The 16,453-nt window shown below is 39.2% G+C and overlaps 1 protein-coding gene across 1 annotated transcript in view; it reads right to left on the reverse strand.

The window, feature by feature from the left end:
- Window positions 1-2,291: 2,291 nt before the first annotated feature.
- Window positions 2,292-16,453, reverse strand: part of acer2 (alkaline ceramidase 2) — a 62,499-nt gene continuing 48,337 nt past the window's right edge. The window contains exons 5-6 of the mRNA XM_059970018.1: window positions 5,694-5,831; window positions 2,292-2,967 (exon numbers count right to left, since the gene is read on the reverse strand). Of these exons, the coding sequence (XP_059826001.1) occupies window positions 2,781-2,967; window positions 5,694-5,831 (325 nt within the window). The 3' untranslated portion in view covers window positions 2,292-2,780. The remainder of the gene's footprint in view (window positions 2,968-5,693; window positions 5,832-16,453) is intronic.

The raw sequence follows: 16,453 nt of genomic DNA on the forward strand, positions 1-16,453 counted from the left end.
CATTTAAAATACAAATATTAGTCAATTTTAATCAGGTAAAATACTAATTTCTTTAGAACTAATTAAGCTCTTGTCATGTAATAAATAGGCTTTTGAATAGTCATCTTGAGATGATAAAAGATTAGAAATAAAATTGATGTTGCAACTTGTGATATAAATTTGATCTCCTCACAAGGACCTCTTATTGCGATTGCTTCCAATAGACAGAATGACTTAAAACCAGCGAATGATCTTTATGTTCTGAATATACTTGTGTATAACAGTGCTTCACCACATCATTATTTTATGTTAATAAAATCAACACTATTTTAAAACCTATTGTGCCCCTAAAGGCAATAGAAAATATGCTGGAAAAGAGGACACAGAACACAAAGATACAAACAAAAGTGGGGATAGCATGAAGATGGGAAAAGATATGAAAGTGTGGATGATGAAGGCAGACAAGTGAAACATGCACTTCCTTAGTGTGGCTTTCAGGGGGGTGGAAGAGGACTTGTACCTCAGAATTCTGAGGAAGCTTGCCCACTGCAATGCAGAAACAGGAGCAGTCCGTGCAAAGAATATTGATAAATCAACAATTTCAACTGCAGAGGAAGAGAGCCAGAAATAAAAAAGGCCAGTTTTGTGGAGATGACAGAAAATGTTCATCATCAACAGATGGACCATTGCTCCAGGGCTTGGCACCAAAAAATATTGCAACGTTCTAGATTTGTGGATGCACCAAAAGGAAAATGTTGGGGAATGATAGAAGAGTGGTTACTGTCTGAAAGAGTGATATAAGACTCAGTAGTAACTTTCAAAAGAGAATTGCATAAAGGACACACACAGCAGATGCTCGAATCTGGAACAATGAACAATCTGGACCAAGTTGCTTATTGCTCAAGAATTGCAGAAACACTTGAAGGGATAAGGAGCAGGAAAGTAGTGGATAACAATTTTAATGCCCTGATACTAAATTGAATGTTATATTAAATTGGGATTCTTTAATGATTTCCCTACAATTCAAGAAGTAATTGATTGGTATTTTTTGATGTCCTATAATCATTGAAGGTGCTATATAAAGAAATCCTTTGTTTAATTTTCTAGCTGATGTTACCAAGGGTCAGAGATACACAATGCACAAATGCCCTGGTCAAAAGCCTGCCATCTTCTACTTCCAAATCTCACACGAGTAACTTCAATAAGAAATGGAGATTGCAAATGCATGGTTGATCTCTAACTCAGTGGAACCCGCTGCCCCCATACCAAAAACAGCTTCTATTAATGACACATTAAGATATTTTTGGCTAGAAGAAAGGAAGGACCAGACAGAAACTGGCAGGAAAATCTGTGGAACTAACTTTGATTGCCTCCAGAATTGAGCAGAGAGAATGTGGTACAATGGTTAACCATGTAAAGCAGGTGTGATGCAAGCTTTATGTTGCCATTTCATTATAACATCTGAAATATCCAGCCAACAGTAACTATCGTCTACAGGCTGGACAGCTTAGCAATCCAACAACATGACCAGCTGATGCCAGTGCAGGATGGCCCAAACTACTTAGAGAATGCTGGACCTCTTAAAGGGAAGGACATTGTGGCTAGAGCAAATGCTGGCAGGCATCTTATAGAAGATCTCTTAGGGGGTAGAGGGGTTTCTTAAAAAAAGCGCAGCTTCTGAAAAATGGACTCAAGAGTTTTCAGATGGTGCAGACAAGAATTGCTGCAGGAAAAAATGAAAACAGAAAATCTGGAAATACTCAGCAGGCAAGGCTGAACCTATGGTAAGAGTTCATGTTTCAGATCAAAAGCCTTTCATCAGAACACTGACAAAAGGTCTTCAATCTAAAATGTTAATGCTGTATTTTTGTTTCCACAGATGTGATCTGACCTGCTAAGTGATTGCAGCAGTTTCTGTTTTTATTTTAGATTTCCAATATCTGCGATTCAACCTGAAACCTGAGGCCATCACCATCGGGAATTTTGGTATTGCTGGAGATCTCTTCTGAACAGTAACAAAGTGATAGTGGCTCTCTACAATGGTTTCTGTCTGTACTGCAATGTATGTTTTGATGCTGTATCAAAATGGAGTAGGCCTCCATTTGCATGTTGCAAAGTTGGGGTCTGGTGTCCCATGCAAAGTTGTTGCTGGACTCTCCCATACAGCTTGATGTGTCCTTTCTGGAGGTAGGCTGGACAAAGGTGGTGTTGATGGAATTTTAAGATTCATTCATCAACCTCTGAAATGTTGTTGTTATTTTTGTTGTCCATTTGGCTGCATTACTTGAATTCACCACCATTTTATTTTGTTGTGAGCAAGGAGTATATTCTTTCTCTCCACATTGCCTAAGTCTTCCAGTTCTATGTAAGAAAACTTGGGTGCCCTTGCTTGCATTCTGTTATCTCTTCCAACAAGCAGCAAACTTCCAGAAAGAGGTCTGTTGTCTGTTCCTGCTGCAATACACATTCCCTTCAAGAGTTGCAGGATAATCAATGCTTGAACTGTTTACTTATGGAGACCGACTCTTACCCACAGGTAACGCTGGTGGAAGATGAGATCATGTAACCGCGTTGACACCACAAATGTTATGACTGTCTGAATCTGGTCCAATGAGTGTGAAATAATCAAGTGTACATTTTAAAACTCTAGTAAATCTTACTCCCATAATCTCCTAAGAGATTTAGTGTTAATAACTGGTGGATCTAAGGTGCAAATTTGGGAGGCACCCTCTGCCTCATGAAATAAAGCTTTTCCGAGATAGTATTCAAAATAACATGTGGCCAAATGGGTTGCTGTGCTCTTAAGTAACCTTCAGTTGAGACTTATTTTCTGCAAAAAGCAGAGAAACATAAGGAACACCAATGAAGGCCCACTTCTCACTGGGCCAGAACTTGATGACTGGGCCCTGTTCAGGGATTTCTGAGACAGCATCAAAGTAGGCAAAGCAGACACAGCCCAGATAAGCAGCCAGACAGATCAGGATATGCCTAGAACAAAAAGGGGGAAAAAAAAGTAAGAATACACGCAAGGATTTTTTAAATGATGTTCTTACAACTTCAGGACAATAGATTTGTTTGGTAAGTTAATATATTATCCATTCAATAGTCATTATCCATTCCTTATTGATTTCTGCTTTTCCACACATGGCTACCAATTTTAATGTTGATTTAGCAAAGTATTAACTGTACAATATTAATTAACCCAAGAGGTGTTTTGAAAAGTAAATTCTTCTTTTTTCCAGGCTGTTCCTTTCACTTAGATTTAAAAATAATAACTTTTTCTCATCAATGACATCTGGACATTTTGTAAAGCAATAAAATAATTCAACTTAGATAAAAACTGATAACACACTTGAGATTCTTTCTGCTATTACTGTCATAGCATCATTTCAATCTTGAAATGATTCACAAATGCCTGGGATGCCTCAAGGGGCACACAACATATGGGAACTTACTTTTATTTACAGGTATAAAGTATCAATATTTTTAATTGCTGAAGTGTGGCTAATAAAACTGAACAGCTAATTTCCTGCCATTAATTACTTCAGAATCAGAATCTGGTTTATTAGCACTGACGATTGTGAGAAATGTGTTATTCTGCAGCAGTGATATCAGGCAATACCTAAAACTTACATACATGACAATAAGAATTTATAATAGATAGATAAATAGTAGAAAAAGAGAGCAAAATATTGAGATGGTATTCATGGGTTTGTGGACTGTTCAAAGATCTGATGGTAGGAAGGAATATTTTATTTGAACATTGATAATTCTGAATTACTTCAGTGATAGCTATTAATTTAGAATACTTGTTATAGAGATATTTTGCATAGTTTATTTCCAAAAGTTTTCATGGATCAATCAGTTTTAAAATTTTCAGTTGACCAGAATCATCATCCTTATGGAGAAGTGAATTACAGATTTCTACTACCCTTTGTGTAACAAAATATGATTTTGCCTCGCACTTTTTCCTTTGTAATATCAGTGATGCTCACTCTTGCTCCCTGACACTCACTGACCTCCGGCACACTGCTCGTGTCTTCTACAGTGAAGACTGGTGCAAAGTACTTATTAAGAGTAAGCAGTCGACGTTTTGGGCCTAGACTCTTCGTCAGGACAATAGTAAAACAAGATGAGATGTCAAGAGCAGGAAGGTGTGGGGGAGGGGAGGAAGTAGTACAAGATGGTAGCTGATAGGTGAAACTGAGGGGGGAAGGGGTGAAGTAAAGAGCTGGGAAGCTGATTGGAGAAAGAGATACATGGACAGAGAGGGGGGTATCTGATAAAAGAGGACAGAAGGCCATTGCAGAAAGGGAAGGAGGAGGAGCACCAGAGGAAGGCGATGGGCAAGTAAAGAAATAAAGTGAGAGAGGGAAACGGGAATGAGGAATGGTGAAGTGGGATGCAGTTACTGGAAGTTCAAGAAATCAATGTTCATGCCATCAGGTGGAGGCTACCCAGGTGGCACAAACACGAGAAAATCTGTAGATGCTGGAAATCCAAAGCAACACACCTCTCCCGGTTTCACCTATCATCTACCCCCTTATTCTTCTTCCCCCCCCACCTTCTCACTCTGACTTCTCATCTTTTTTTTTAAGTCCTGATGAAGGGTCTCGGCCTGAAACATCGACTGTTTGCTTTTTTCCATAGATACCACCTGACCTTCAGCATTTTGTGAGTTATTTTGAATAATGCTGACATGAAATATCTGTGTGAGTAATGATTGATTAATTTGTTAGGTGACATTTTTCCATTCATTATAAAGAACATTAACTGTTTCTCTTTCCACTGATTTTTCCCTATCTACTGAGCACTATCTGTTTTCATTTCTTATTTCCATCACTTGCACATGTTTGATTTTCATTACTTTAACATGGTGCACTGTGCTTTTATACAATGGTTCCAAATGAATGGAATTAAATCCTTTTGTGCCCAGGTGAGTTCGGGCAAAGGAGCAAAAGGGTTTACCATCTGTCTAGTCAAACAAGAATCAAGTAGATGTGGCCTGTGTTTTCCCAAATACATGCAATAGAGGTACATCATGAATAAAGTGGAAATGATTGAATAATAAATACAATTATGAAATGGTTGGTATCATCCTGTTTCTGAAAATATTGTAGTGAAAATTCTGCATTTAATTTATATAGCAAAACTTCAAGCAGCAAATTCATCTGAATCATAAGGTATGTCTCCTTAATTCCCCATATTACCAGGCTAGTTCCTGAACCAACTGTCAATTTGAAGTTGATGCTGCCAATGAATGTCCCATTCTCCAAGACCAAAGTTTCTATTCAGACAGGAGGACCAATCAAAAATCACACCAATAAGTGATGCAGGAAAGCTCATGTGAATCTTGAAGAGTGGAGGAACTCCCATGCTGTGATACAGTTAGGCCTTTGACAATGATCACATATTATAATCTTAAGTTCGGAACATTCTTATTCCCACTAAGGTGAAGGTCAGACAAGGACCACAATGCTGTCTGGTAAGAAAGTTCAACTAAAGCCACAAAATGGAACTTGGTTACACATCAGGAAATTGATAAAAGTACTCATGGTTTTTCCTTTTGGAGAGGAACAATAATTTATGGGACAAACAGTCAATATATCTGCAGTACTTAACTTTTGAAATAAATCCTGATACATTTATTTCAACATAGAATGAGGGATAATATGAATGAGGCAAAATTACTAAATTACTAGCATGCATCTCACCAGACACAATGTAGATACGGAAAGTTGAATGCAGACCAGAGCTCACAGAAAAGGTTATCACTGATCCAGCAGAGCAGGGCTAGCGCCCACCAAAACCCTGCTAAGAGACCCAACTTGTACACACGAATATTTTCACACCTGCAAGAGCAGAAGACACAAATTAGCTAGCAAAAAACTAAAAGCCGGACACATACAGCATAATCACAATTTGTTCTAAAATAGATTTAAAAATTGATAAGTCAAAGAAAGAATATAGTGGTTTGTACTTTGACAGTGAGAAATAACAGCTGTTCAGCTGAAATTCTATCAGCTTTACATTTCTTCTAAGCAGCTTCCCTCTCCTTTCTGATAGCACCTTCTATGTCAACCACTTGCCCAGGTACACAAGAGTTTCTGCCAGAGCAGATCATGAAGAAACCCCTAAATGCAATCCCAAAAAAACTAACCAATTTTCACTCAAGATTAATTCTAATTATCCTTCTGGGAAGGTCAGCTGTGATCAATAGCTCTTTAGTTCTGAATGGCACTCCCGTTGGCTTCGAATGAAATTTTAAAAAGTAAAAAGATATGCAATCTCATTTCTTATTCCTGGCTGGTTTCATCTTGGACTGGACACGATGCACAGGACTACAAGAAGCTGCAGAGAGATATAGTCACAGTTCATTTCATCACAGGCACAGCATTCCCCATCACTGATAAGATCTACTGGAGGAGCTACCTCGAAAAGGCAGTCTGCATCTTTAAGGATCCCCACCATCCACATCATGCCCTCTTCATGCAGCAGCCAGGCAGCAAGTACAGAAGTCCAAAATCCCATACTGTTACATTTTTGGTACTGGGAAACCGGGTGGCCACGAATGACACACACGAGAGACGGAGAGCTGAGGAACAAATGTGCTGCTGTTCAGTTTTCTTGTAAGTCATCTACCCAGAATGCCCTCTCACATTGCATTCATCACATTGACAGCAACCCAAAAGGGTCAAAGTATACATGAATCCATAACATTTCCCTCCCCCCTTATCTTAAAGGTTCCTTCCCCCCCCCCCCATACATAGCCCAGCAGCTGAATTATTAACATTCCATTGAGTAATCATCAAATTCAACCAACAACAAAAACATTTTTTTCTAAACTAGGGAAAGGGAGTAGAGGTTCTCTATTCCCAGACATAACCCTGGGGATTATTCTGCCCCGTGTGCTCAGGATCAGTCACTAATGATTAATCTGTCCTGTTCCTGTGAGGGTACTAAAGACCTGGGGATGATGCCAAAGTCATTTTATTTCTTGTTGTATGTATAGATCTTGGCTCAGATCAAGCCTCAGAAAGCTTGGGTGATGGGTGACGAAAGGACTAGCGTGTGATGATCCTGAATGTCAAGCAGATCAAGCTTCTTCACTCACAGAGTGACAGCCACTCAGTCTGCAAGAAGCTGCACAGAGATATAGTCACAGTTCATTTCATCACAGGCACAGCATTCCGTCATCTTGTCAGTCATCTTGTTCACACCTTTTTTTTGTTTTACTAAAAGTCATTTTTCTTTATTACAATGTTTTTGGTTAACGCTGTCTTTTTAATTCTACAGTCACATTCAATATGTCCCTTTTTGCTTCAGCTTTCGTAATCTAAATCCCTATACCGGCGTTCTTTTTTTGAATGCCCAGTTTTGCCACAATGGTAACACTGATTGCCAATAGGTGCCTTATTCTTAAAGTCAGTAGAAACTTTATGAACTTGAGAAGGCGCTTCTTTAGCTGCCATCTCCATAGATGTACTAATCTCACTTGCCTTCTGTAACGTTAATCTGTCTCCTAGAAGCAAATGTTTCTGAATGACCTCACTACACAGACCACATCCCAGTCCATCACACGTCTTTCAGCGTCTGCCCAAAACCACTGTGTTCAGACAATTGCTTCAGCATTACTACAAACTCATAGACTTACCTTTCTCTTGATTCCTTTTATGAAATCTAAAATCCCTCAGTGATTACCAAAAGTTTAAGTGAATAGTGGTCATTGAAGACTTTAAATATGTCCTTGTAAGATGTATTGCCAGGTTTAGCAAGTTGCACTAGATTGCATAATAAATTAAACATTTTTACACCCATCACAGTCAGAAAGTTGGAACATGAATATCATCTGGTATTTGATTTTCCAGTTGAAAACATTCAAATCTTTCTGTATATGAACTCCATTGTTCTGTCATTTCATCGCATTGTCCCATACTTTCAAACACTGTTGTCATTTTCAAACTCAATCACATTCCAGAAAAGTTAATGAGTCTTTTCCATCTCTCTCTCTCCCTCTCTTAATTGTTTTATTTAACTGTCCCATTCCCATTCCCTCCTGTGGATTCTAAATTCACCACTCCTCCAGCGGCTGTCTTCTTGCCTTCTTACACAGTGGTACACCACCAGCGTTGCATACTTGTGGAAGGGAAAAGAACAATAAATACCGCGTAAGGACTTGTCACCTCGTCACCAGCTATTATGTTTGTGATACTGGGAAACCGGGTGGCCGTGAATAACACACACGAGAGATGGAGAGGTGAGGGGCACACATGCAGCTGTTTATTTTTCTCATAAGTCACCTTACCCAGAATGCCCTCTCACATTACACACAGAGAAGCTCAACAGCAACCCGTAAGGGCCAAAACATACACAAACACATAACATACACCACCAGGTTCAGGAACAGCTACTTTTTTTACAACCATCAAGTTTTTGAACTGACCTATACAACTCTAACACTACCTCAGCAATAGAACACTATGCACCACCTCTTATTCTGACCCTGGACTTCCCTTTGATTGTGTCTTTGTTCTTTGCACTAAGGACTTGTCTTTACACAGTCTTTTCTCTCTCTCTCTCTCTCTCTCTCTTCACTGTCTTGTATAATTTATAAGATACGGGGTGTCACAGTAGTGTGGTAGTTAGTGCAATGCTTTATAGTACCAGCGACCTGGGTTCAGTTCCCGCCGCTGCCTGTAAGGAATGTGTATGTTCTCCCCATGACCACATGGGTTTCTTTGGGTGCTCCAGTTTCCTCCCACAGTCAAAAGGTGTACCAACTGGTAGGTTAATTGGTCAGTGCAAATTGTCCTGGGTTAGGCTAGGATCAAATTGGGCCACTGCAGGGTGACGTAGCTCAAAGGGCCAGAAAGGTTTATTCTGTACTGAATCTCAATAACTAATAAGAATAAATAAATAATTGATACTCTGTGTATTGTCTTTGCCTATGTACACGTAGTGCTGCTGCAAGCAAGTTTTTTTTTATTGTATCTGAACTTGTGCACATGACAATAAACCTGACTTGACTATTATTTAGGAACAATGTTTTGTTTTTATAAAATGTACAATGAAAGACAAAATAATGGAGAAATTATGATAAATGGCAGCCAGCTGGCAGTTCCATGGAAAATGGCCAACTCTCAGTTGTTCAAGTCTGTTTGGTTTGGACCTCTGTGCAGCCTCAGCCAAACATGGACGAGTGGTTTAACCTAGAAGTTATCTGTTGAAAGCTATCCAAAAATCAATTATAGGCTTTTGGAATGCTTCTAAATGCAAGAACCGGAATAGATTTGAAACACTCTCTGTAAATACCCTCTGATTCTGCCAATTATCAATTTTACAACAAGTGGGGAAATGAAGTTAGGTCACAAATTAATCATGGTTTGTTGAATAGAAAACCAGGCTCAGGAAACTAAACGACTAATTTTCTGTTCCTATGTCCCAATGAATGTCATCACACATTTCGGGAAGTTTTATTCTCCTCTCAGTAGTTGCTCAGAGTGGCATTTTTACCCTTTAGAATCAAAAACAGGAATCCAATGAGCAGTTTAATGTAATGTGTCCGATTGAGACACAACATATTTGTGTAGACACAACAAATTGAATGGTCTTGCTCAACTTTTAAGGACATGCAGAAAAGTGAATTCCCAAGCAACCAGATAAACCTCTCCATTTTTTTGTTTTAATTAATTTAAAATTGACACTATTTTCTGCAGAATATGTATAAATACCACAGATTTCTGTTCTACTTCCAAAAAACCAATTAACCACACAAAGCATTTTTTAATGAAACGGAGGGCTGGTTTGGTGAATGAACAGATTAAAGGAAGGCAGACCTATTCAAGCTTCTTTAGCCATTCAGACATAACGGTTTGCTTCTTGTCTTTCTATCTACTTTGGCTGATTAATGTTAAAATGCTGAAATAGTAATGGCTTTAAAAAGGTTCCAAACTAGAACAAATACATATTTCACAAGATGTAAATAATTCTTGCATATATCTAGTGAATTTCCATCTTTATATTTAAACTGTTCTGCATTGACTAAGTGCCGCTGTAATTGTGGAGTCCTGTCACCTGTTGGTATGAGTTGAATAGACTTAAGAATGTCTGAAAAAAATTGCAAGCTGATGCTTCCATTCTTTTTCTTTTCTTCTATTAATCATACCTCAGATCACAATCGTGCAGTTATTTTTATTATCAAATACCAGCTGCATCAGTTTCACTCCTATAATCATAGTCTTATCCTTTGTCCTTTGTACATGGAAGATTAATTTCCATGTCTAACATCCGATAACACACTAAGCTGATTTTGTGCAGGACATCCTGAAACTTATTATTGTGCCTGAGGGAAGTGACCTTTCCGTTCTTGCAACTTCCTCTAAAAGAGGTCATTGAAAGCCAGTGAAACCTCCTACAAATCTTTACATTACAAAACAAAACTATGTTCATATTTAATAAATTTGATCCTGTTTGGCTCTCACCAAAACTGAGTAACATTTCTACAAAAACAGCTGTCATGTTTGGAAGCAGTACAGGCGATTAGAGATATTAAAAGAGATTATACAACTGCTTCTTGCTCTGACAGAAGCTATTTCACTTAAAGAGAGTGTTAACTAAGCATAATGAAGTGGATGTGTACGCGCCAAAGCAAATTACAAAGCTTTTGTACAGCTGCTCGCACACAAAAGATTCCCATTGCTTTAACCCTGGAGTTCTAACGTCAGTGGTTAAAACAATTTATGAAAGGTAAATCTGTTACCGGGAACTATACTAGAATGTATCAGGCTTCAAATCACTATTGAATTCATATAGTAGTTTAAATTTAAGTAGCAACTTTCAATTATTTGATCTCCTGACTACTGGAAAACACCACACTTCACTACACCACACCTTACTAACAGAGACACTGAGTTAACAGCCTTCCACTATAATCCACCACAAACTGCTGGAAGATGGATTTAAAAATATCTTGATATTCAGTTATCACAGACTGCATAGATTGTTGTCTTTTGCACACTGGTTGTCTGCCCTGCTGGTGTGGACTTTCATTGATTCTATTACGGCTATTGAATTTATTGAGTATGCCCGCAAGGAAATGAATCTTAGGATTGTATATGGTGATATATATATGTACTTTGAACTTTGGTTTCCTTCTCCATCCACTTCATTTGGTACTAAGTACTGATGTTTCTGTATTCCTAGCACCCCATGGTAAAATTTTCCACATATATTGTGTGGGCCAAAACACCTACCAGAAAAACAATGGATCTAAAGACAACTGCAGACGCTGTGGATCAAAGAATACGTACACAATGCTGGAAGAACTCAGCAGTTCAGGCAGCGTCCATGAGAAAAGAGAACATTTCCGGCCAAGACCCTTCATCATCTTTCCTGATGAAAGATGAAGTGTGGTTTTTGATCCTTCAGTTAAATTTGAAGAAACTTGGAGACCTTTTATTCAACATTTTCACGAGTTGAATTGTCTTTTCCTAAACCTTACTTATATTATCCTTAATTAATTGGATGGCGGTTCGGAGTTATTGGCACTACTGTATATGTACTTAATATTATTCAATGGCCCATGTTGGTTAGTGTTTTTTTTTTGTTTTTTTCTGTCTTTTTTTGGGGGTTTTCTTTTTTTTTCTCTTTTTACTTCCTTATTCATTAATGTTCTGAGTTTGAGAGGTTATATATTTTTATTATTATATATCTGAATGTCTATTTAAACTATTAATTATGTACTCTCAAACATTTTGTATTCATGTTTCATTTATGTTTGTTTAAAACTAATAAAAAGATTTAAAAAGAAAGAAAAGATATAGGAGCAGAAGTAGGCCATTTGGCCCATCGAGTTTGCTCTGCCATTCAATCATGGGCTGATCCAATTCGTCCAGTCATCCCCACTCCCCTGCCTTCTCCCCATACCCTTTGATGCCCTGGCTAATCAAGAACCTGTCTACCCCTGCCTTAAATACACCCAATGAGTTGGTCTCCACAGCCGCTCATGGCAACAAATTCCACAGATTTACCACACTCTGACTAAAGTAATTTCTCCGCATCTCTGTTCTAAATGGATGCCCTTCCATCCTGAAGTCATGCCATCTTGTCCTCGACTCCCCTAACTTTGCCAAATCTAATCCGTTCGGGCCTTTTAACATTCAGAATGCTTCTATGAGATCCTGAACTCCAGGGAATACAGCCCAAGAGCTGCCAGACGTTCCTCATATGGTAACCCTTTCATACACGAGTGAGATACAGCAACTAACTGAGTGGTGTCACAGCAACAACCTTGCACTTAACGTCAAAGAAGTGATTGTAGACTTCAGAAAGGGTAAGATGAGGGAATACACATCAGTCCTCATCAACAGGAAAGAGTGAACAATTTCAAGTTCCTGTGTGTCAACATCTCTGAGGATCTATTCTGAGCCTAACATATTGATGCAGCTAGAAAGAAAGCACAACAGCCATTATATTTCATTAGGGGTTTGAGGAGATTTGGTATATTGCCAAAGACACTTGCAAATTTCTACAGATGTACCATGGAGTGCATTCTAACTGGCTGCATCACCATCTGATTGGGAGAAGGGGCACTGCACAGAAATCAAAATAAGCTGCAGGAAGTTGTAAACTCAGTCAGTTCCATCATGGGTACTTGCCTCCCCAGCATCCAGGGCATCTTCAAGGAGAAATGCCTCAAATGAGATGTCTCCATTATTAAGGACCCCCATCACCCAGGACATGCCCTCTTCTCAGTGCTACCACCAGGGAGGAGGTACAGAAGCCTGAAGGAACACACTCAGCGATTCTGGAACAGCTTCTTCCCCTCTGCCATCAGGTATCAGACATTGAACCCATGAACACTCATTTTTTTTCTCTTTTTGCACTAATTTTTAATTATACACACACACACACACACACACACACATTTACTGCAATTTACAGTTCTTATTATGTACTTTTGCTGCATAACAACAAATTTCACGACATATGCCAGTGATATTAAACCTGATTCTGATTCTGACTTGGCACTTGCTGTGTTCAAGGGAAGTAAATATATTTAGCAGTTCAGAGATTTAGGCCATGAAATTGCACTCAGATTTTCTGGTGGTTGTGTGCCAAATTGATTCAAATTTGGCTGCACGCTTTCTGCTCTGCTGATGCCATCCATCAATCCAGTAAGTGTAGCATTTACATCACTTCCACATGCAGAGCTGGCAGATTGTGACACTAAATCCTTGTGTGACGCTGACTTGACATAAGCACTTCAACGAACACCATGGTTAATAGCACACACAGAATACTGTATTTGTCAGCTGCAAGAATCCATCCACCTGTTCTATTTAAAGGGCTCCTTAACTACTTTTGAGTTTGCCCATGACTGATTTAAAGAACCTGGGGTTTTGGACAAGACTTTTTGTTCCCTTGTTATTTCTCTTATTTCACACATATTGAATTCAGTTTCTGTTGGCTGGAGCAAGATTATTACTCATTTTTGTCTTTAATTCATTCTTCACCATTCCATCTACCCTCACCCACGCCACTTCTCCACTTTGTCCATACATTTGAAATGTCAAATATCCGAGAATATCAGGGACAGATTTTTTAGTATGTGCTCTCTACACCTACTTCACTTTTGAGTTCCTCTAAATATTTAAAACTGCAACAATGAGTCATATTTGCAATAAGAAAACCTTGTTTTTTCTGTCTCGCTCTTTCTCCCTTCTCTGAAACGACCGATTGGATAACATGCTCTGGAAACGCAGTGTGTAATGACCCAACAGAGAACACACTGAAAGCTTGTTAACAAGATTCAGAATCAGATCCGTCTATTGGGGCATTTCCACCAGGGTGTAATGATGTACCTTGCCTGTATTACATTCACAATGCATGTAGTTATACTAATACAACATTAAATGGAGTAACTAGCACAAAACAACAGAATGGTGCCAAGATTGTAGTGAATTCTGAATGCAAAAAGAAACACTAAATTGATTCTGGGGGAATCAATAATGGGGGCCACTTTACCTGTCACAAAGCAACACCTCCCCAAGGCCATATCTTCATAATCTGTTGCTGGAACACCGTGATATCCTAAATAAACCTTTAAACCATGTTATGCGAAGCCATGACAACCAAGAATCTGCGCTTGGCTGGCAGATGTCTGACGTGCCACGCCATCACTTTTGGTGGCTTCTGTTTACAATGCTTCAGAAACTGAAATATTGTCTATCAGTTTATGCAATGATTGGGTCTAAAGGAATTGCTCGTCAGTGCCATGTCGGCTGCAATCTAGGTTCCAGTGCCTGACTGCAGTTGAACTCCTCCAGGCTTCTAGATGTTCCCAGCATCCTTTCAGGCAGACTGACTATGAGCCAAGCACTTAAATTGTCCTTGCTCTTCAGCTTTCCTCTGTAAACAAAAATGTAGGTGCAGGAAATGTGAAGTAAAAAGGGAAAATGCAGGAAATTCTCAGCAGATCAAGCAGCAGCTACAGAGAGAGAAATGAAGTTAACCTCATAATGCCTGACCCTGTTGAGTTTTTCCTGCACTTCTGATTTTAATTTGGCCTTAATCTACACACTGCTCCCACCAAAGTTCTCAATGGAGTCCTCTGGAACAAAACTTATGTTCTCACAAACTGGGACCTGAGCCATCCTTTCTCCCCGCCCCATCTGCAGGCTATTCATGTCCTGGCTACCTTCCATTGAACAGAAATAAACCTGGTGAGACACCAGGGCTATATGAAAGCGGAAAGACACGAGTAAGGTTAGGGTTCCAATCCCCTTCTCTTCAAAACATACACAGAATGCATTAAACTCACTGGAAGGGTTGCAGAGAAAGGTGCTGGAAAAGGACTTGTAATATCATGAAGGATCCCACCCACTCTGCTCATGGACTGTTTGTCCCAATCCCATCAGAGAGGAGGCTACTTAGCATCCATGCCAGGACTACTAGACTCAAAAACAGTTACTTCCTCCAATCAGTAAAGCTAATAAACACCTCCATCCACCACTACTTTATCATTTCCTGTCAGCCACCTTACACACAAACATTCCTGTGCCTAGCATCACTTTAAGGACATAAAATCAATGTATATAAAATATCTTACATATTTATATTACATTTTTTATTACTGTGTTCTTTGTCTTATTGTGCTTTTTGCACTGCATTGGATCAGGAGTAAAAATTATTTTGTTCTCTTTACATTTGCATACAGGAAATAACATTAAAATGACTTGAACCTGAGCCACTGAATTTTGTCTGCAATTCTGGCCGATTTTGCTAATAAACTATTACAACAGGTAAGCCTTGCCACAATGGTTGGCTTGTCTGAAGCTTGATTTTGGACTGCTTTTGTCTCCTGGTATCCCTGATAGTTTTACAGAGGTTGTATCTCAACTTCTTGTAAAGTCAGCATCATCTGAGTTTAAAATTGCAATCCTAGACTTCAGTAGGAAGTGGGTTTCCCAGTTCATCCATGGTTTTTCCAGCTGGGAAAAGCAGGATTGTCCTCTTTGGTGATAGTCCTCAACATACTTGCTGATAAAACCGCTGGTGGTCACGACATGCTCATCTAGACTGGTTGCTGAGTCTTTGTACATACCGTAGACTAGTCCACTGACTCAAAGTAGTCACGTACTGTAGAAGCTCATCTTTCCCTCAGAGAGCACTGTATGACTTTCTGTACTAGATCCTAATGTTTCAGCTTCTGCTTATGTGCAGGGAGAAGGAGCACAGCTTGATGGTCTCATTTACCAATGTGTGGTCAGTGGAGTGGCTCTTTGGTGTCTTTAATGAATATGTAGCAAAGGTCAAAAGTGTTTGGGAAAGGAGACATGCTGGTAGATTATACATACTTGAATTTGGCCTGGTTGAAGTCACCAGCCATGATGAAGAGGAGCTCTGGTTACCCCATTGTGGAAGACACTAGCACTGTGCCGGATGTTTGAGAGTGTCAGTGGGCAGCAATCTGCAAAGTTGCCATCACTAGGGTGAACGTTCTTATGAAGCTGAATGGTCAGAAGGTAGATAAGTCACCTGAACCAGATAGTATATACCCCAGGGTTCTGAAAGAGGTTGAGAAGATTGTGGAGGCATTAGTAATGATCTTTCAAGAATCACTATATTCTGGAATGGTTCCAGAGGAATGGAAAATTGCAAATGTCACTCCACCCTTCAAGAAGGGAGGGAGATAGAGGAAAGGAAATTATAGGCCAGTTAGTCTGACCTCAGTAGTTGGGAAATTGTTGGAGACAACTGTTAAAGGATGTGGCTTTGGGTACTTGGAAGTTCATTGCAAAATAGGTCAAATTCAGTATGGTTTCCTTTAAGGAAAATCTTGCCTAACTAATCTGTTGGAATTCTTTGAAGAAATAACAAGTAGGATAGAAAAAGGAGAATTGTGGAGTTGTGTATTTGAATTTTCAAAAGGCCTCTGACAAGGTACCACACACATGAGACTGTTTAACAAGTT

This window comes from Hypanus sabinus, chromosome 5 (assembly GCF_030144855.1).
Source record: "Hypanus sabinus isolate sHypSab1 chromosome 5, sHypSab1.hap1, whole genome shotgun sequence".
NCBI classification, from domain to species: domain Eukaryota; kingdom Metazoa; phylum Chordata; class Chondrichthyes; order Myliobatiformes; family Dasyatidae; genus Hypanus; species Hypanus sabinus.